Genomic DNA, 22723 nt, shown 5'->3' on the forward strand with positions numbered 1-22723 from the left:
TAAATGCAATGTGGAACCTATTATACTTTATGGGTCATGCACAGTATCTTGACAAAGTCTTTTGGTTTACTTATCACTAGTGCAATAATTGCAAAGGTTAGACTTAGCTGGGAGCTGAGTATTAAACCAGCTGCCGTTGCTTCACAATCGATTTCTGCATGCCTATGTATATCTTTCTCCTCAGAGAGGTAGGGTAAACCCGAACACCTAAGTGTACGGTTATTGACTCTCCACGCTCTCTCCTTGAGCTCTACTTATAATCCATGCCGTTAGCAGCTAACTTAGTTACTTTTCCCTCTTCTTGGCTAGAAATCTAAACCTGCTCCAGATGCAGTTGATATTTTGATTCCATCAGCTCAGTGAGTGGTTTCTCTTACATTGTGCTTTTGCGTTTTTCTAAGGTTTACATCTTTCCAGTTTTCTTTGTTATAAATCAATCCATGTATTCTGATAAGGGTACTCATATAAACTCTTGTCCCACACTAGACAAGCATACCTTGACTGGGTTGTCCCATCCACACTTGAAAACGATTGTCTGTATGACTCCATTGTATTCTTGAGCTGTCATGAAAAAGTCTCAGCATTGCAAACAGTATTAGGTTCGACAGGACTGAGGTGCTCATTCAAGAGGGGCAGTCGGTAATACAGTTGTAATATTCATCTTTGCCGAGTTGAATTTCAAATTCTTTTTTTCCACAATTTTTCAAACTGAGGAGGCATTTGAAATACTAATAAACTGTATCAACACTTTATTTCAGTCCTCCTTCTTAAAACTGTTACTAGTGGCATTACGTCCCAAGGCCGAGTGAGCCAAGTGTCTAGGAATAGACTGCAATACTACTGTAAGACCCTACTGGAACACAAAAACATTCATATGCAGGCGTCATACAGAATGATATCTCATCTGCAGGTCAGCACAGTTGCTAATTCTGCCTTTTTATAACGTAGGTCATCACATGAGATTGTGGCTTTTCTCTCCCCTTCAAGTCAATTCTCAGAAGTCACTGCTGCCATCTTCTCTCAGGTTTCAGGAATGCACTTTACCAGGGGAATCCAGCATATATATTGAATAAACTCCAGCTCCTTCAGGGTGCTTCAGGCCTTTGCATGTATCACATCTTGTACACACTTCAGAAGTTACCATGTCTCCTCTTAAGAATTGTGCAATTGTGAAATTGTGCTATTCCAGGCCTGGAGGTGGAGTGGCCCTGATCTTCCCTGAGTGGGTCCCTGCTTCCATCATTCCTGCTCAATCCTACTCCTCTTTTTAATGCCTTGCCTGTAGGCTTGGAGTCTTGCCTACTCTCTCTCTCTCACCCTCGCCACTATCTACAAGCCCCCTGGCCTTATCTCCCTCTTCCTCTCTGAATGGGCCAACCTTGCCTTCTCCCTCTCAACCTCTTCCTCCAAACTTCCCCTCCTTGGTGCCTTCAATATCCCCCTCTAAATTTGGGGTCCTCTGTGACTCCCCCTCTCTCTCTCTATTCTTACTTCCCGCCGACCCACTGTGCCAGTTACACTCTGGAGGCCCTCATTTCTGGTGACATGCCTATCTAATCTGATCACCACCACCCTCTCCTGGTCTGACCACTCTCTTCTTTCCTGCCACCTGGGCCCCTTGGCCACCCATCCGAGCCACCCCCATCACTGCCAGCCTCCTTCTCCATCAGTCGACCGATGAAGGGAGTGTCAGTCGCTGCTTTTGCCTCCACCTTCATCCCCCCTCCTATCCCCACTTCTGACTCTCCCTCGAACTCTGTCCTTGCTAATCTGCACCTCACCATCTCTAACACCCTTGACATCCTTGCCCCTGTCATGAGGATCTGCTTAAACCTGCCTCCAAGAACAACTGGTACGACTCCGTTCTAGCATCTCTGAAACGCAAGTGCAGAGTTGCTGAACGAAGTGGCGGACCTTGTGCTTAGCCTCTGACAAACTGGCCTGCTGCCTGCTCCAAAGGCAATATCGCTCCTCAATCCGCTCCAAGAACTGGGCCCACATCCAAGCCTGCATCTCTGGAGTCACTAACATGTCTGAACTTTTCAAAATCTGCAAGGAACTCGGCAATCCAGTTGCAGTCTCCGCCTCTCTCTTTCCTTTCCGGCGCTCTGCACCGCCTGTCCTCACTTTCCTCCACACCCATGCCTGCTCCCCTGGCTCCCTTGGCTCCCATCCTTCCTCCCCCCTCACTCTCCTCTCTCCTAACCTTAGCACAGGAGGAGGTCTCTAAAGTGGTCTGCTCTATGAAGGCCTCCTTTAAACAAGTCCCCTACTCCTCCAGAACTATTAAGGACAACATCTCCTCTCTGGCCCTGGCTCTTGCTGACTTCTGTAACCACTCCTTCGCCACTGGCTCGTTCCCTCTATCCCTCAAGCACTCCCTTGTGCACCCTCTCTTAAAAAGGCTGTCTGCTTATCCCTCCTGCCTGGCTAACTACCACTGTATTCCACTACACCCTTCCTGGGTAAACTCTTGGAGAAGTTGTCCCTCTCCCAACTGCCCATCCACACTGATGTTGTTGGTTGCTTTCATGACCATCAATCTGAATTCCGGGCATCCAGAGGCACAGAAACTGCTCTCCTAGACACCCATGCTCGCAAATCTCGACTCCAACCCTCTCACTGTTCTCATTCTCCATGATCTCTCCTCTGCCTGAGACAGTCAACCACTCTATCCTCATAAAACGACTCTGTGACTCCCTCAGTATCACTGAACGGACACTGAATTAGCTGACCCCTTTCCTCACTAACCGCCCTTCCCAGCTGCAACTCAGCCCTTTCTCCTACACCACCACACTCTTTACCTGTGGCGCCCCCTAGGGCTGTATCCTATCACTGTGGCTCTTCAATATCTATCTCGCCCCTTCTTGCTCACCTGCTCTCCTCCTTCTCTCCTCATTTCCAGTGTTATGCCGATGACACACAAACGTCCCTCTACTTCCTCCTCATCCTCCTCGACTGTCTGTCGCCATTCAGGCATGGTGTGCAGAGAACAATCTATGTCTCAATGGTTAAGACAGAGATCCTTCTCATCCGGACACCTAGGCCCTCTTTTCCTCCCACCCTCTGGCCACTGTAAGGAACTCATGGTGGCAACAGTAAAGACAGACACAAGGGATCACATTTAAAGGGTGTTTATTAAACTGTATAGGTGGGTTGGAAAATCGCCTATTCTAAACCTTAATCTAAGATGGGAGCAAGCTTTGACCATCAAACAATAATAAGGCAGTCCGACTGGCGACTTGTCAAAATAAAAGGGCCTGTACTAAAAAAAACTATTGCCAGTCCTTACTCTAAGTACAAAAAGAAGTGTGGGATAATGTTCTTAAGAAAGAAGGAAGTGTTCACAAATAATAAGTCAGGATGCGATAGTCGGGGTCTCCCTTCCCCAGATTTTAAGCACGGGATAAGGTAGGATTCTGGAGCACAGCACACGCTCGAGCTTTCCCAGCACAAGCCAACAGTTCCGCTCTCAGCAATTAGGGCCTTTGGTGATTAAGTCTGTTTTTCTACAAAAAATCTTTCCTCTGAGGACCTGATGGGTTTTAAAATAAACAACCATTCCTTTCTGTTTGTGCTTTGGATGATGCCTTTTTCACCCCGGGTCATTCCTCTTCCGCGCCCAGATCCACAAAAAGTTCTTAATGAAATCAGGACCTTTGGTAGTTACGTTTTCTTCCTTCCGAGGGCCTGACAAATTCAAAGTACAAAACAAGAGTACAGCAAAAAGTTCTAGAATTGTTCTTTGTTTGTATTTGGGTGATAGCTCTTTACCCTTGGTCTCCTTTTTACGGGCTCAGACCCCTCTCGAATATTAGCTTCTATCTGTCGGGTTCACTGTGGCATGGAATGCATTCAAAGCCTTTCCCTGTTGTACTTTTCTTTGTTGCATTCACAGGTCGGTGGGTGTTGTCTTCTCACCCTTGGGTCCCCCTATTCTGGCTCAGATCCTACTCGACTATTCGCCTCCCTCCATCGGGTTCCCTATGGCTTTCAATGCAATTTTCATCTGTGATATTCACGAATCTTAATGTGCTTTTAAGCAGTTCACTGTGGACATCCCTCTGCCGGGTTCACTCTTGTCAACACACTGAATATCGGGACTTTAGACTTCTCGTCTGTTTATCGGCAATTCCTCCTTTGGTTTCACTCTTGGAAACTTTGTCAATTAATTATCAATCGCAGTTAATCTTCCCTAGGTTTAATATGTCGAGAGCAGGGGGGGGGGATCAGCTTCCCAGTAGCAGCACCCAAGATTTGGAACTCCCTCCCTCCCCACATCGGAAACAATACTCAGGAACCCAGATTTGCTTGCCCTACGTACCTGCTCAACCCAATTGTATCCCAAGTGTAACTATGTGCTCTACAACATTACCAATGTTAATTCTGTTCTAAATGTATATGCTTAAAATGTATTGCTCTTACCCTATAACCAGACAAGTATGCACTATGTAAACTACACCGTCATACCTCCGGGTTTGGGCGTATAACAAATGCTATAAAAAAATGTAAATTCTCAAGATGCAAGAATCAGTTCCCTTAGCTTCACAATCTTCAGTCAGTAATAGACTTTCGACTGTACAGAGGATTTTACTGTACCCCTGTATGACCACTTTGACCCCCTTTGCACCTTTCCCAAGGCCTTCTGGTAATGGTTTTTTCAACAATCAGGTAATCGCCCAGAGTTTCCTGAGTGAGCACCCACGTGGTGCCGGGCTCATCTGTTGCTGGTTTTCCCCCTTTTTAGTATCAATAGTTTTTATGCTCTTTCACAATTCAATTAGACATTTTCTACTTTCGTTCAACACAGTTTGGTTTCTTATCAGCTCTCAGCTCAATAGCGATGGCTGTGTCCTGGCCACCTGGATGGCAGATCCCCGGGAACCAGTCAGGGAGACACCTTCAGGGTTCTCATTCCACCCTCTTTGGGCCCTCTACCCCCACCATCTGTGATGCCAAAAACCTGAGAGACATCTTTGATTCCACTCTCTCCTTCATTCCTCACATCATGGACCTTATCAAGAAGTCGCACTTCAAGCTCCACCTTCTCAGAGGCATTCTTCCTTTTCTCACTTTCCCCCAGAAGCGCAATGTGTCTAGATGTCTGTTCCTCTCCAGGCTGGACTACTGCAACAGCCTCTTTCTTAATCTCCCTCTTTCCTCTTTCCTTCCTTCGCCCCCTCCAGGTAATCCAGAAAAGGGCTGCAAGACTTATCCTTGGCCTCAAGCCCAGGCACTGTATCTCTCCAGCCCTAAAATCTCTCCACTGGCTTCCAGTGGCTGCAAGGATCAAAATCAAGACCCCCTGCATCATCCACAAGGCCTTCTGGGGACTGGGGCCTGGGACCACGCTATCTCCAACTTTCCCTCCCTTAATACTCCTCTGATAGAGCCCTACGCTCCTCTAACTCCAACTCGTTGACTGTGAAACGCTTCTCCAATCAGAGAGCGGGGGCTGGTCTCTCGCCTCAACTGGTGCCTCCCTTTGGAACAGCCTCCCTTCCCCTTTCAAGATTTGAGCCGGACCTCCCTACGTTTGGAAACTGCTCAAAACTATGCTCTTCTCCACCTCTTTCCTTCTTTCCCTTCCATGTTAATCACCCCACTGCCACTGTGACCGGTGGCTTGATCCTCTTGAAACTCGCAGGATTCCAGGCCCTTCTTCCCAGTCAATACCAGCACCCCACAGCTCCCCCGCTGCACTACCCTTATGGGCCGCTGCTTGACGGCTTGGCATTCTACTGCTGGGAGTTGCCTGCAGTAGCACCTAGCTTGAGGTTCTCCTCCTTGGCTCCCCTTAGCTTTTCCCTCCCGGGCCTTCCTCCAGCACTTGTCCACTCCTTCCCCACCTCCTTCCATCCCAATCCCCAGCACTTCTCCTCACTGCACTTGCACGTCCGAATGCCGCAAGGGCTAGTAGGATCACGACTGTATATTTACTGTTTTGTCATTGTTGATATTTCCCCTGTTCCCTTCCCATTTACCTTGTGGTGTTTCGAAACAAAATTCTGTTGTATAAGCGCCTAACAAATGTTCAATAAAATAATTAAAATAAATTAAATAGACTAGACATTTGACTAGGACATTAGGTTCTCTTACAAAAGACCCATACATCACGTTTATTTACTCCTCCATACAGACACTATTGACATACAATATTTTTGCTTTCTTACGTTTTAGCAGGCATACACCGAGATATTGTAGGGTTTTGTCTCCCCTAACCCTGGCTTTACTGCCTGAGGTGGAGCAAGTGGAAAGGAGTTGAGGGAGGTATCCTACAGAAGATCAGACAGACCTAGAGTGACACTGAGAAAAAGGGGGTTGCTCATATCATTTAATTTTGGTTCTCTTACTTGAAATCTCACTTTGCTGTATACTTCCAAGTAGGACATCATGGTTTGTTGTAAACCTTGTTTTCATATCCTTACCTCCAACCAAGAATAAACCATTTGTTACCCTAACTGATACACGTTCCGTGACCGGTGATCAGGCAGACTGAGAGTGCTGGTCTCAGAGTGGGTTACCTGATTAGTCCTCAAATCATCCCTCTCTACCAGTCAGATACCTCAGACCTTGCCTTACAGCGACTGCATGATGCTGTAGAAAGTGGTTGCAAGCAGTCTGGAATGTCTACATCAGGCCTACATGAATTGTTGGACCAACATTTAGTGGCTTCAGGACAGAATTTAAAATAAAATCCATTCATCAAGTCTTTTGGAGATTGTAAGCTGCATTCACTTGCTGCACAAAATTGGCTCATTGATGTCCAGTATCGCTAATGCATGTGTCAGGTTATCTTTGTTTTGAATTCAGTGTTTTAGACTCTTGGAAGCTTTTATTTATTTATTTATTGTGCCATAGCCATATATAAAAAACAATATAATACATACGTATGACTTTTAACACAAGAGTCAATACAAAAGATTAAGAAGCCACTGATCACACATTCTTTTTAAAATAAAGCAAATGCAAGTGTCACAAAAACTAACTCAAACATCCAGCACCTCAACCGAGGGCTTGAAAGCTTTTCAGGCAACCAGTACTGTGTGCATTAAGACCTCAGGGACAACATATTATTGGACATACAAGTTTTCCTTATCCTGAACAGAGTTCTGAAACTATAGGGACATTCACAATTTGTAGGAGCGCTTATACATCAAAATTGTGAAATGAATCATGTTGTCTGTGCAACATTAGAGATTCTTGCATTGTTGTATATGGCTTCTAATGGAAACCATAAACAACGATTTACTTTTACAAATATCAAAGCCCCTGCTGTCCATCACAACAGAGGATTGTGGAATTCATAATCAAGTTCTGTGATGTCATGGCAGGGGAATATGGCATATGCTCTACCCCCTCTCGTCTTGGAGACCCAAGGGAAGGATCGTTAGACCAGAACCCCAGCTATATCAGCCCACAGCGCCACCTCATGCCTTCTCTCTTCTCCTCTTGCAAAACCTGTCCATGCGGACAGCACATGGAGGTGGGGGATTACACAACATTAAATGATATGTTTAGCTTTCAACTACGAGCTGTATTCCACCTTGGTGTTCCCACTAACAGCATAGACCACATGAGTTACGTTCTCATTGTCTACCTGATATCATTCAGAACTCCATAGTTGATGGTCACCCATCTATAATTCTGTGCTTTTTATTTAAGAGGCCATCATAATTTCTTTCTGACGAAATATGTTGTAGAGGCTTCTTACACATCACATGGATCCATTTAGATGTGATCCTAGGACACTCGATTTCACGTTGCACGCCAGTAACTTCCCTCTTGATGGAAATTATCATCTTCAATGACTGATTTTCATTTTGAAGTCCATAGTCATAGCTGTGTTCAGTTTAGAGGTTTACAAAACACAATCAGAACCTTCAAGCTGTACATCCACTAGCTAGCTGAGCCACACCTTTAAACAAATGCTTCGTTTATAATACATTTTAATGAGGACATGCCTTTATTAATATGCATTAATGTGCCCAATGCTATGTCCGTTTGCTTATTTTGTTTTAATAATGTGGAAATATTTGGAAACACATTTCCTCAGAGTATCTGTGTGATGGGACGTTGGTATTTTACAGTGGTAATATTTTGAACTAGAAGTTGCTGTACGGTGGGAGCGAACCTGCCTTTGCTGCCAATTCTGTATGTCACTTATTTTTCCTGCAGTAAAGGATGGTGACAGTTCTGAAACCATAATGCATATCATGGACAGCACGCTGAAAATGTAGGAAACAGAATTCCCTTATGTGCTACATTACCAAAGGCCAGCAACCTTCCTCCTCCACCAAACACTCTGCTTGTAGTGAGAAGATTTAGTATTCTTATCTCTAAAAAGTGATTCTCATAGTTACTCTTTTAATGTCAGTTGCAGCATAATGTCAGTTGCGTACTGCTGCATCTAGGTTTATTAGTGAACAAAGAGGCATTTGAATATTTGCCAAGGTTAAACTTTATTCGTTCCATTGAATTGTGTGCTTTCCTCTTAGCCATGTCTGACAATGTTGTGCAGTTTTTCATATACAATTAAGATATGTATACATTGTTTTTCTGTTACAAGAAACAACTAGATCGTTATAAAAACACGCACATGCTTTTCTTTGTCATAACTGTGAAGATCAGGAGAAATGGTTTAATGTTAGCTATATAAATGCTAAACCTCCTTTTCCTTTTCCACTCCAAAATGTCTCCACTTATTAACTTTCTCTTTCTTTTCTTATGTGTAAAGGCTCTCTTCATTTGAAATCTTTCCTTTTGAACCCTTCTCAAATGCACACAGTATGTACATTTACACACATAAAGCATCAGCCCAGCCCTCAGACAGCCTAAGTTCCCACTTTGCAAAATGATAGTAGGAGATGCCTGGGTATATTTAGCACTACATATAACACTGGGATACACACATATGCTATAGAATGGCTCATTAGGGGACATCAAGCTTAACTGGGGTCATGCAAAAAGTAAGAGCACAGCTCGGCTCTACTTTGATTGACTACCGTCTCCCGGATGTGTCTGCTCGCCATTTCAATGTACTGGAAGTGGATTTCTCCCCCACACCACTGTTCTTTATGGACGTATTACCATTTTTTTTTTAAAATTCTTTTGCTAAGCACTGTAACATTTACTAGGCATGTCACTGAGGTTGGTGGAGACGATCAATCACGGGAAGATGATTGGTTCCATCAAAGGAAAATATGTTTGTCATGCTCAGTTACTCCGTGTTTGAGGGACATTAGTGACACATTAGAACCCACATTACCCTGCTGTGCTGGCCAATCCATCTCTATTACTGTGGAAAAATACAAGATACACTGTGTACTCTATAGGACACACACATTTACCTAAACATCAGGAGTGAAATGTAATTTAATCAGCTGCACATACTGTGCAGGCCAAGTTCAGGAAATACTTCCATTGTGCATATTTTGTTTTGTGTATTACTAAGAGCCCCTGAGCCATTCTAAGGGCCACCATAAGTACAGAGTTGGAATGCTCTTGGGCCTGTACTCCTAGCCATGCCCATTCTACTTATCTTCACAAGGTCCCCAAAGTATCCCTGCTTAAGAAAGAATTCTATTCCCACCCACTGTTGGACATGGCCACTCTCTATATCTGCCTGGCGCATCATCTTATTACCCAGGCACAATCTCCTCTGTAAGCGTCTGTCAGGATCTGGTACTCAGGAAGTCAGTCCTATGATCCCAATTCCAGCTCCACCAGGTGTAACACTCTCCCACCATCGACATACCAATTGCCAGCATTACGATGCAGTAGCAAGGCAACAGGTGCAATTTAAAGATATGCATATTCTGTTGAAGTCACTCCCATCTAAACTAAATGATTACTCAAATAATAAAGAGCAAAAGAATGTTAAGCTTAACTGTGAAACATTCTTAAACGTAACTTAAAGGTTTGCTCAGTCTTGTGTCACGTCAAGCATCTGATCATTACAGCATTGCTTCACTTCCCTGATTGTTCTAAGATGGTAGACGCCATGGAAGCAAAGTATTTTTATCCTAGCACCAGAACTAATTAGGGTGTCACCTTTGTGATGTTTGCTGTGTCAAACAGTTGGCATAGTTCTAAGCATTGATTGCTGCAGTCATTTAGAGACCTTTTACATGTTACACCAAGTCCATAAATTTCACACTAGCATATATTCCTTCAGTATTTTCAGGGTGAAAATATGCATCCCAATAATATGATCGTAAAAGTAGCGTCATTTCCAAAAGCCCATAATTGTATTTTAATTTACCCTCTTAATGCAAACTGTGACCTGTAAGTATTTAAGGACTCTGCAAACAAACTTAAAATGGATGGCAACCCGCGCCAACCCCCGCCCTCCCCGCCCCACCGTCCCCGAAAGAATGAAGAATGGCTCAAATATATTAATACTAAAGTAAAAAACAAATATCTTGTGTGTGAAGGGGTTCGAGCCAGCTTTGCATACAGTTAAACAGCATTTTGGTTACATAAGAAGGACCACAAATCTACATATTTGACAAATATTTGAGTGAAGAAAGGGTTCTGTGCTTGAATCACTAAGTACATAATGCACCTGGGGTTGCATTAAAATATGTGTAACATTGACTCCTATGTATTGATTCGGACAGCCTTGGAACTTGGATGTGAGACTAGAATGACTGGGACCTTTGGCAGTCCATTTGGGTTGCTCGTCATCCTTGGGGAATTAAATACATAGAATAAGACCATATTGCACTGAATAATATCTGCCAGTGAAATATGGTCATTCATTCCAAAGGGTGGATTGTCGAAAAGTTCAATTGATGTCATAACTGGCAGACCTCTTTCTGGAATTCTACTTAGCAAATGTACCTTTGAAAAAAAGCAAACGGGCAGCTGCTAGAAAAGGTGAATGTATATAAATATTTTAACCTCTTAGACTGTTGCAGTGTTAGCATTACTGTCCCAACACATTTGGACATTTAAACATTCCTTTCCTGGCTTGTGACGGCCTGTAGGGCATACATTCGCTTAAGTATGTACCTGCACTGGCACTGTATTTCTAATGAACAGAGCCTTTACTTCCTGTTAATGACTGTTAGTAGTGGCAGAGTCCGTACCCCCTTTTAATGTTTACCACAGATTCTTATCTCCATTCCTTTAAGTCTCTATTTCTCATTAAAGTTTAACAAATCAAACTGATACGTTGTAAAGAATTCGGAAGAATTCGGCAATCATAGAATACCAACAATAACTTGTGTGATCTCTTTCTGTCCTTTTCTTCCACTTTCCTTTACTGCACAACTTGTCTGTCTGACCCTCACAGGAGACATGGATTACAACTGGTTGGACCATACGTCTTGGCATAGCAGTGAGGCATCCCCAATGTCTTTGGTGAGACTTGTGGAGCCTTACCATTTAGATTCCTTTACCATTTCACATTTCCTTTGTTTTATTTACACCTCTGCATGTCTTCTTTTTTTGTATCCTTTTTTTATCCCGCAACTGTAGGGGACAGTCAAAGGGGAAAAAGAAAAACTAGTGAGCAGGCAGTTTTGTCGGACTCCAACAGCTTGTCTGAGAGACAAAAGCGAATGGTGTGCTTTGGCGGCCACTCCTTGGAAGAGGACTTGGAATGGTCCGAGCCCCAGATTAAAGACTCTGGGGTAGACACGTGCAGTAGCACGACTCTTAACGAGGAGCATAGCCATAGCGAAAAGGTACTGAGATTGTGGAGCCTGCCTTCTACCCTGCTCATTTGGTCTTCGTTTGCTCTCTGTCACTCATTCAATCTACATACACTTCAGACAGGCTGTTTTCCTAAACAATGTAGACTTTCCAAAGGTGCAGAAAAGAAAAACAAAACTACAACCACTCCCCTTTGTCCATGTTGCTGTCTGTTTATTGGCAGCACAGATACCCAAATCAATCATTAGGCATAGTGAATTGTTTGGTCTCTTCGTCCCATGTATATAGTATGATGTCTTGTCATCCTCAATTCGAACATATCAAATGCATTGAGGATTCTGCTGATTGGCATATCACACACATATACGCTCCCGTGAAATAAATTATATAGCAATCCCATGAAAAAAGGAAGATATTTGGGGTCTGTTAACACAAAAACGTTGTTTTTCTTTTTTCCCTTTCATTGTCATGTTTGTTCTTTTGTTATGTTGCCATTGCATTTTGGTGTCATTTTCTGTTGTAGGGTAATCTTTGCCATCAGCTTTGCATTTTGCTTTTCTGCTTTTAGTGTATGGTGTTTTTTTTGTTTTAGAGTTGGTGGTAGAAAGACATGTTCTCAATTCTGCATGGATCGTTTGTTGAGCATGTCAATGTACTGCATGTGTTGCTATGATTACATACAAAGTTGAATATTGCTTGTCATTTGTGTGTAATGGCTGCAAATTTCATTTGAATATATTGGCCTGTGTTGTGACGATGCATCAAGATGTCTCATTGCGTCTGATAACTTGTTCAACAAACTATGTTCTGGGAAAGCACAGTGGAGTAGAGATGTTAACAAAAATAGATCTACAATGCTGAACCTTCAAACGGTTGTTAATATCATGGGCCTACACTTGACATTCTGCAGTGTCGTTAAAGTAGAGAGTCTTTAATGTGAAAATACCACATCAACATCAAATCTAAGAATTGTTCAAGAAATCACGTTTAATAACACATATTTGTAGGCATCATTTTAAATCCATAATTAATAATGAAGTGATGCCATACCCATATTTGGGATTGAGTTAGTGATCTACCCGTGACTGTGATCCTCTTTTGCAGATACCACATGAGGTGGCGGTCTTGCCCTCCCAAGCCACCACTTCTGTTGTTTTGTGCAAGGTGATTTTCACAAATTATAATGCTGCACTGGGTTTCACATTGATTTCTCTCTATATTTATTGTGTGAGCATTTGTTTTATTTGTGGTTGCCAGTGTGGTGACATACTCTTCGATTATGCATGCACGTGCAAATGATCCAGTGTTCTGTAGGAGTACCCATACTGTGTAATCATAGCATATGCCATGTCAATTTCCAAAATATTAGCTATACAATTAGTAGTCTCTTATGTTTTTTGGGAGGGGGGAGGGAAATACTCACTTATCTTTTTTACTTTAACATCATAGCATCCTGTCACCTGGCAGCCATCCAAAGATGGAGACCGTCTGATTGGTCGGATTTTGTTAAACAAGCGATTAAAAGATGGAAGTGTGCCTAGAGATTCAGGAGCAATGCTTGGATTAAAGGTTAGTAGCATTACACTTGTTAAATGTTTACGTTTACCTAAGTCTTCCCATTGGTCTGTCCTGTCATTATGAATTATTCGTAGAACTATATGAAATCATTGAAATTAGTTGAAGGTTGATTACCATAACAGATTGATTATGGCTGACATAGTTCTGTGCATGGCACTGGCTACCCGTTACAATTTGTTACAGTCCCCCAAGTTTAGCTTTGATTTGTTTAACTGCATGTCTGGCTAGCAAAGGTGGGTCTTGGGAGGTAGACCTGATGTGCTTGATTTCCAGCACCCAATTTGCAGGGTTTTCAATTTTAAATGGTTTCTATGATGCCCGAGCTGGAAAGGAGTCCACATTTCTAAGCCCTCAATGTTGTACCAGATATAATTCTTTCCAAAGCTATCACCTCGCAGCTGGATTTGATCCTTTAGGCTAATTTCCAAACGCAACTCATTTTAAAGAAAGCACTTTGCATCGTTTAGCTGGGGTCGGCTATTTGGCCATGATCTTTTCATACCAAGTGCAGCATAATGTGACATCATGCTTCCTCTGCTCAGTGTCCATTCCATTTGAGTTTTGAGGCCCAGATAAGCCTCTGTGTGCATGCTTGCGTCCAGTTGGCAGAAGAGTTTTTTACTTATCGCTTAGATGGGTTTAGGTGTTTTTATTAACAGACAAACCCATTTGCTAGGTGTCTGAGTTTGTAAATGTACAGTGTGTGTCTGTGTGTGTGTGTGTGTACATATCTATACACACACCTCAAACATGGACTCGTATACTCACATTTTGCGAGTACCTTTCCTTTAAGAGCTCTGCCAACGCATTTTACTGATCCTCGAAGATATAATAATCAAGAAATGTACATATTGATACTAATTATTCTCTTTTTTTGATGCTGGTATTCCCTGGCTGTCCCTTTCATGACCTATGCAAGGGGATCTGAGACAGGTAAAATAGGGGGAAGTCTGTTGCCTCAGGATCATTTGTGCAGGCCAAAAGAAGCCACATATTAATTGTAGAACATGAACAGGGTAAAATCATATCTTGTGGACGGGCAGTGTATTAAAATGCCCATTAAAGAAAGCCTAGTTTGCGGTGCTTTTGTTTATTTACCTTAAATGCACATTGGAAAACTGTTTCATTACTGTATACTTATTAAAAACAAATGTGTTCACCAAATGTGTTGGTTTAGTAAAAGTCATTGATAATCTGTGATGTGCTATGCTCACTGTGTGTCTCAAAAAGAAGATAATGGGCCTCATAAGTTTGCCGGTCCGGGAATTATGGTACTGGTAAGCATACCGGTACTGTAGTTTCCGGACCGACAAACTACAAAGTGTGCTCGCGGGCGCCTTTCTGCCCGCCAGGTCGGACCTGGCGGGCAGAGCTGCACCCACGCGCACAGCATGTCGCAACGGCGCTGGTGCATCCGACCTCCCCATTCAGCCCTATTGGGCTGAATGGGGCCGAATGGGAATGGGAAGCATCTTTTTCCATCTCCCACAAAATGGGCAATTACCGGGACCGGTAAAAAATCGCACGTTTGGCGGCAGCCTGCCGGTTTTACCAGCAAGGCTACCACCAAACTTGTAATGAGGCCCAATATGTCTCAAAAGGAAGATCTGTAAAGAGACAAGAACATATTACTGAATGCATCCTAGCTATGAGTTATTCAGGTAAGCTGGCCCTATGATGGTGAATATGTGGTGCTCCATCCTCTGCCTAGTAAGGTTACATTGACCTTCTCAATTGTCTACCATTACACTTGAGGCCCCTTGGCTGTGAGGAGGATATCTGGCCCTGAGGTGAATGTACAAGGTGATACAGGAAGAGCGGAACTACATGTTATTTAAAAAACCTTCAATTCACTAAGCAGCTTGTATGTATTCTATTCTATACATTTCTTATATAGTGCTTCACTTGCAAAGGTTTTAGGGCGCTGACTTGACTAACAACAAAAAACAAATGGATGGAAGCTGATGCAAAGATCATGCAAATGAGTCTCTGCCAGTATCAAAAAGAATGTCTTCGATTTCTTGAACTGGGCCAGAGATGGAATTGAACTGAGTGGAGGGGGTAAGGCGTTCCAAATTGAGCGAGCCCCGGCATCAAAACTGGTGCCTCCAACTTTCTTCAATGAACAACGAGAGAAATTCAAGAGGGACTCTTTGTTGGATCCCAGAGTATGACAAATGGGTGCCTTATTAATGAGTGAGCAAAGGTATGCAGGGGCGTTCCTGTTCAGACATTTATACACCAGCGGGGTGGCATTATGTTGTCAAGGGCTTCCCCGGACTATGGGTTTCCCCATCAGAGAACCCTCATCAGTTACAGCACTGCGATTAAAACGCCTGGCGCTTATGGATAGGCTAAAATGAACTGAACTGGATAGCCTCCCATCGACTCTGACTGGGGAAGGATCACTGTTTAGACCACCAGCTTTGCAGAGCACCCCGGAGGAGGCCAGTCCCTACTCTAGGCCTAGTGCACAGGCCTCTTCTGCCTACACCCACCCTATTGCAATCCCCCCACCCTACTAGAACGTCCTTCTTCTGAGAATCCCGTACCCTCTAGAACCACTACCCCCTCACCTCGTTAGTGACATAATACCTACTCGATTTGAAGAAAATAAGAGCACTCTAAAAAACACTCTTCTCAGTACATGATCATTGATCAAACATGCCCAATACCTGCATGACCTATCTTAAGCAACAATCTGGACATCCTTTGTATCATGGAAACCTGGATCAGTGATACAAGTGGCCCATCCTTTTCCCTGGCCTCCCCCCAAGGATACTCCTTTTTTAATGCTAATCGCATTGAGGGCCGTGGGGGCAGGGTGGCTATAATTGCCAAATCCACACTAGGTGTGTTCCCTGCCACAATTACTTGCATGGGCTGTGAAATCTTACACCTTAAAATTACTCCTTCACCTCACAATAGTATTAACATAATACTAATCTATCAACCACCTCTCCCAATGCCAGACTTTAATGAAGCCATCAAGCTCCTGAACAGCCTTATCAGTCCAATCTCTGCCACACTCTTTCTGGGTGACTTGAACCGGTGGAAAGGAGATAACACCGACAAGGAGGCTTTAGACCTAGAATATGCCCTCTTAGCCATCCAACACAAAGTAATCAATTCGGATCTACAATGGCCAATCAACACACTCTTGATTGGATCAAGAACAGGAAGCTCAAGTCCAACACTGTCTTGACCAACCCATGCATTTGGTCTGATCGCGACTCTATTAATTTCACTGTTCAACTTTTGGATCCCCTGCCCAAGCTAAAAAACACCACGTAATCAGTTAGAGCTCGGAATTTTAAAAAGGTGCTCCCTCCTGACCTCCAGCTTTGCTTAGAGTCTATTATGTCCACTTCACCTCCCCTAGATCAAGTGGACAATTTATTGTCCTCCTTCACTGACACTTTTACTAAAATGCTAGACCGTACGGCACCCATTAAAACAAAATTAGTCAGAAACAGCCCAAGGCACCAAAACTGGTTCACTCCCGAGTTAGGGCAGATGAAAAGGAAAAACAAGCTCTTGAACTCCAATGGTTAAAACATCCCTCAGTGGCTAACAGGTCAGAGTGGAAACAATTGGATAAATCCTACAAAACCCTAATCTTCGAAACAAAGAAAAAAAATGTCAATAACCAAATTCAGCAGTCATCCAATACTGAAGGTTTTGGAAAGACCCAAGTCCTCCAAGTCCCTTTTTATGGTTCCGTGTGTAAACATTTTTGTTTTTTGTAAAGACGACTTTTTTACCACAATTTTATTACTGCTTACCCTTTTTATACCCACCAATCTAGACTGCACTCGGACAACAGCTGCCTTCACGGAGAAGATCACCTGTGCAAGGAACAGGATAAAGTTATCTCAGTACCACTCCACTCTCCCTGGAGCTTTGGTCTACATGATAAATGAAGGCACTATACACCCTAGTTTTTCTTTTTCACAGGTTTCCCTTCTGGACATGACAATGATGCTTTCATCTATGCATGCTGCACCATGTCTCTACAAATTACTTCCCCCCCCAAACCTGTACTGGAGCACAGGTACCTATTTGACCCTTTCTTTACACATTTTGCAAATGCCTTGTTTCGAAACATCCACGTTCCTACTGAAATTAAGAAAGTTACTATTAACCCATTCCAAAAAAAAGATCGAGCCTTGACCCTATGGACCCTAGTAACCTGAGACCGATCACCAGCTGTCAGTTCCTTCTGAAAATTTAGGAAAAATGTGCAACTTCAGAGCTGCAAGCCTTTACCGAATTGAATAACAACCTTCTCAGGCGACAGTCGGGCTTTCACCCTTCTTTCAGTACAGAGACTGCACTTGTGGACCTCCAATGCCACATTTTAAAAATCATGGATAACGGGAAAGCCAGGATGTTGATCCTATTGGACCTGTCCGCGACTTTCGACCTTGACGACTATGAGCGTCTCACTGTGCTTTAAGAATCAAGGCCACTGTACTAAAAATGCAACGGACTGGGTTTAGTCCTTCTCACTAACCGCGAGTCAAAAATTCAATGGGGTCTAGCCTCACTAATCAATTGCGGTGTCCCACAGGCCGCTTCTATCTTGCCCTTACTATTCAATCTCTATTTAAGATGCTTCTGCTCGCTTTTGGAAGAGGTGGGAGTATTTTTTACAAATTATGCTGATACGATATGACATGATATATGATTGTTTATTTATATAGCGCCTATACACAGTGTTTTTCAAAGCGCTTCAAGGCAACGGAGGGACCAAGGGAAAATACAACCACATTCTTACAGGCCATGAACAGTAAGGATGTGAAATTAACTATCGTACTCGGCCTGACGACATTTCAGATAGTGCAAGAGCTAAGACATAGACAAGGAAGGGAGTGGGAGAGTGGGAAGGAAATGGAAACAGACAGGCGACTACCGTACTAGGCCTGATGACACTCAGCTGGTCATCGAGATGAGTGGGGACTACTCTCAGAATTCCATCAACCTAAACAACATCTACGGCTTTATCGAGGGCTGGATGTCAGACAACTGGCTGTGTCTAAATGGCAGCAAGATGGAGCTCCTTAATTTCGGCTCTCCCCAGGCTCGTTCTAAACTTGACCCCTTCTAAGACAACTTCTACTTACAAGATAGCAAAATTGTGACCCACAAGAAAGTAAATAAATTAGGGGTTGAAATAGAGGCCTCTTTTAATTCAGATGCCCAAGAAATTACCTTTGCGGGAATTGCAATTACTATCTAAGGCTCCTCCAGGGCATACGCCCTTACCTCTGTGAAAATAACTCAGTGACAATAGTTCAGGCCACAATTTATTTTGAAAATCTAATTTTATTAGCATTTTGGTTATAACAACACCAAACAGTATTAATACATTCTTTTATAATCCCGACATTGATATCACCCTACCCTCCCTCCTCCCATGCCATGGATTTCCAATTCCAACTTTCACAAAATGAATTGGACATTTAATGATACTTCCTCTATAAATCCGAATTTATCCTTGGGTATGCCTGAACATAGGGCATGTGAGTCTCACCCCCAGAGCCACACCTTTGGTCGTTATTACATCAATGTCACTATCCTGTCGAGAAACCATCCTCTCTCTGTCCGCCCCCACATGTTCCTCAGCTTCTCTGGTCCGGCCCTCCATATTTCTCGAAACAGGGGAGCCAAACACCCTTGATGTTAACCCTAGATTCTGCCAATAGATTGGTGAGGTACTCCTCATCATATATGGCCCAGACTTTGTAAACCCATTCCTTCTACACAGTCATGCGCGGGCTCTTCCACAATTGGGCCAGGCAGCACCTCGCTGCAACCAACATAATATGGAACATATGTCCCTGTTCTGCTACAGATCCCTCCTCCTTGTCTACCCCAAAGAGAACAAGCCATGGGGAAAAGCACCTTTGAATCCCATCAACCCTCTTGATCCAGGAGAGGACTTCCCTCCAGTATGCCTTCACCCTAGAACAGCCCCACCACATATGTATGTAGTCTCCCCTCTCACGTTGGCATTTCCAACAATGCGGGTTGTATCCCTCTCTCATCCGAGCTATTATCACAGCCAGGTAGTGCCACCTCTGCAGGAGTTTCAGGGCCTGGTGTCTATATTAAAGAGACCTGGTGGAACGATGGGCTCGCCTTCACATTTGGACCCACAGCGTGTCCCCAATATCCTTGCCGAAGTCCTGTCCCCATTTGATTCTTGAAGAGGAGAGCTCCCTCAGGTTTGCCAAGAGAAGCATTTTGTATAATCCAGCTATCAGCCCTTTAGACCCCTTCTGTGTTATCAGAAATTTCTCAAAATTTGCCAGTTCCCTCCTGAGGTTTTCCCCCCACCTCTCCTCGGAGAGGGCCCCCTTTAGTTGTAGAAAACAGAAGGGTGATAGCTTCTGCAGACTCAGTACATCCTCCAACCCCCCCTAGTGATATAAAGACACTTCCTACCCATAATTGTCCTGCCCTGCTAAGCCCCGCCCAGGACCATGACTGGAATGCCAGTGGTTCCTCTATCCCGTCCCGGAGCGGAGGCGCCCAAATGCACCTCAAAGGTGATGGCTACATCGTCCTCTGTTCTCCCCTCCCTCTTTCCAGTGTGACCTCTGATTTAACTGCTAAAGCATTACTCTTAGCTTCTCCTGAAGCCTACTTTCGATCAGCGCCCTTTCACGCTTCCTGCATACTCCTTCGGCGATAAGCAAGCCCAGAAACGTGGCCTTGGCTGCCTCCCACACCGTTGCTCTACCCGTCTCCCCATTGTCTTTAGTCTTGAAGTAGGCCAACACCTCCATCCCCCAAAACTCCCTGAATACCTGATCTTTCAGCAAGGTGTCATTACATCTCCACCTGCAACTCCGTTGGGTCTCTGGTAACCGCCAGGTCGCCATCACCAGTTCGTGGTCTGACCACGTAATAGCATCCACCTTTGGGACACCAACCTCACCCTCTTGCTCCTTTGGAATCAATAAGAGATCAGTCCTTGTGTATGACTGATGTGGGGGGAGAAGAAGGTGTAGACCCCCACTCCCGACCATGACCTACGCCACACATCCACCCAAAAGTGACCCTGCACTAGGTCCCTGAAGGCAAGGTTGTCTTTCGTAGCTCTTCTCGGCGCCAAGCCACTTGCTGACCACCAGTCTAGGTGGTGGTCCAATATCAAATTAAAATCCCCCTCAGCAGCACTGCTCCCTCCGCCCATGCATCCATCACCCTAAAAACCTGATGTAGGAACTCCACCTGACCGACATTGGGCGCATACAGGGTGGCAAGTGTGATCTGCGTACCTTCATACGTGCCTTTTTTACGCCCAGAAATCTTCCCCACAACCGCTCATAGTCTCAATCTCCTGACGGAATGACTTGCCCAACAGTATGCCGACCCCTTCCATCTTAGAGGATTGAGAGGCCCAGAAATGATCACCTATCTCTTTACCTTTTATCAATGATTCCGCCCCTTGCCGATAATGTATTTCTTGTAGGAACAGAACAGTCAGTTTCTGTTTGTGGAAACCTATTACTGGTGAGAGATTGTTTATTTTGAGAATTTAAACCCTTTACATTCAGCGCACCAACCACTGCCTAAACCATTGCCCCTCTTACCTGTCGCCCATTAATTATCGCCCATTACTCCCCCTATGTCCAACGAGGCCAATGGCCCCCCATTGTATGGAATCTGTAGCATGCTCTGTCCCCCTCCTCCCCCATCCCCCTCCTTTCTCGCGTCCCTTCCCCACCCTCCCCAGCCACCCCTCCCACCATTCCCCTAAATTGAGGCCTCCATATCCACCTCCCAGTCATGCTGAGGATGATCAGTGAACCATCAGGGGCTCTCCCCCTGCCCTGGATATCATATGAAGCAACTCTCCTACTCTTAGCCCCTGAGCCAATCAGGGAGGAGCACTTAAGCCCCTTAAATGTTGAACTGGTCCCGAACCTCGCCTCTTATCTTCCTCCCTATATCCCCCAAACTCTGTACCCTCTACCCGCAGGGGACTCTTCATGTCACATCAATTCAAAACCTGGGCAATGTGAACGAAGTAAAGAACTGGTCACGCTCCCGCCTGCAAAGAACAACTCAACAGTGGTTCCCTCATGTTTCAAAGGACTCTTTCAAAGCCTCTCTGCACTCAGGGATATTACAAGGAGGGTGTCAATAAACAGCATAGTTCTTTGCCTTGCCCTCTCAGGAGTCCCCCCTTCATAGACGGAGAGTGTTCAGCTTCTAAAACTTGCAGCCTCTTCTCCCCTTGCGCTTTCCTTGCGTCGAGTCAAGCCCTCTGGGTCCTCGAGTAGGGTCCGGTCTCTGCTCATCATGTTCTGATGAGGGTCCTCACCGGCTGCCGACTAGATCCTCCGTGATCCTCTGGATGTCTTCCTCTGCCACCAAGTGATGCCTCTCCCCCTTCCATTCGAACACCAGTGAGATTGGGTAGCCCCACCAGTATTTAGCCCCTTTCTCCTGCAGCCACTTGGTAAGGGCCCCACACTTCTTTCTCCTCAACAACATGTGGGCCGAGAGGTCTTGGAAAATAGCCACTTTTGAGTCACCATAGTCAATTTCCCTGAGACGTTTTGCCTTCTCAATGGAAGGAATCCCTTCTCACACCATGTCTCCATATAAGTGATTGCATGCCAGGACCGACCGTGGGCCTTTCGCGCTTCTGCCTGTACTCTGTCTATCGTGACCCTCTCACATTTTTCCGCACCCAGGATCATATGTATTATGTCCTGCACCTTGTGTTCCAGGCCGTCCGTGGTCTCGCCCTCCATCTCCAGCAGTCCAAAGATCCTGAGATTATTCCTTCTCTCACGGTTTTAGATATCATCCACCTAGGGGCACAGCTCCTCCTGGCATTGTTCCATTTCCATAAAGCGGGCCTCCATCTGTGTTTCTAGGATCCCTGTGGACGTCTGGTTGGCCTCAACCCCTTCCATTATGTCTTCCAGCGTGGAGACCTTAACAGATAGGTCGGCCAGCCTCGCCCCCATGTCCATCCTCATCCCCCTAATCTCCTCTAGTATAGTCTGTAAATCTGACTTTTTGGTGCTTATCTCCGCAGGTGTTGAAGGTGCGTTCCCGGCTTCCATCGCAGTGTCCTCAGCGTGAAACTGGAATTTTGCCAACTCATAGGGCGTCCACACTCCTCTCTTCTTTATCCTCCAAGGGTCACGAGTATGGTGCAGCCATTCTCTGAATGCCCACCTCAGTGCTGGATCTTGCTCTCCTAGGCAATGTATTGATGTATTTGGGGTGGAGAGTAGGCACTAGTCTCACCCTGGATGTCCCTCGTAGGGGTTGACAATCGGTTTCTCCATAATGCGGGTTGCCCCCAACAGATTCCTTGCCCCTCTGGCTATTTTCCTTGTCCTTCCAACTAGCCAACAGGAGAGTGGGCACCTTTCAGGTGGAGCGCGTGCCACAGGGGGGATCTCCCCTTTCCACCCTTAAGAAACTCCTCCAGTACTTTTCTTTCTCCTGG

The 22723-nt window shown here is 44.7% G+C and overlaps 1 protein-coding gene across 13 annotated transcripts in view; it reads left to right on the forward strand.

Annotated features, from left to right (window-relative positions):
- Positions 1-22723, forward strand: part of RIMS2 (regulating synaptic membrane exocytosis 2) — a 2919733-nt gene that overhangs the window by 1358734 nt on the left and 1538276 nt on the right. For 8 of the 13 annotated variants that reach the window (XM_069621476.1, XM_069621484.1, XM_069621483.1 and 5 more), the window contains 2 exons: positions 11300-11367; positions 13111-13230. In XM_069621476.1, coding sequence (XP_069477577.1) covers positions 11300-11367; positions 13111-13230 — 188 coding nt within the window. Of the gene's footprint in view, positions 1-11299; positions 11368-11484; positions 11694-13110; positions 13231-22723 lie in introns of those variants that run through there. The other 5 variants (XM_069621474.1, XM_069621475.1, XM_069621477.1 and 2 more) reach the window with 2 other exon arrangements.

This window comes from Ambystoma mexicanum, chromosome 5q (assembly GCF_040938575.1).
Source record: "Ambystoma mexicanum isolate Mex_15411 chromosome 5q, UKY_AmexF1_1, whole genome shotgun sequence".
NCBI classification, from domain to species: domain Eukaryota; kingdom Metazoa; phylum Chordata; class Amphibia; order Caudata; family Ambystomatidae; genus Ambystoma; species Ambystoma mexicanum.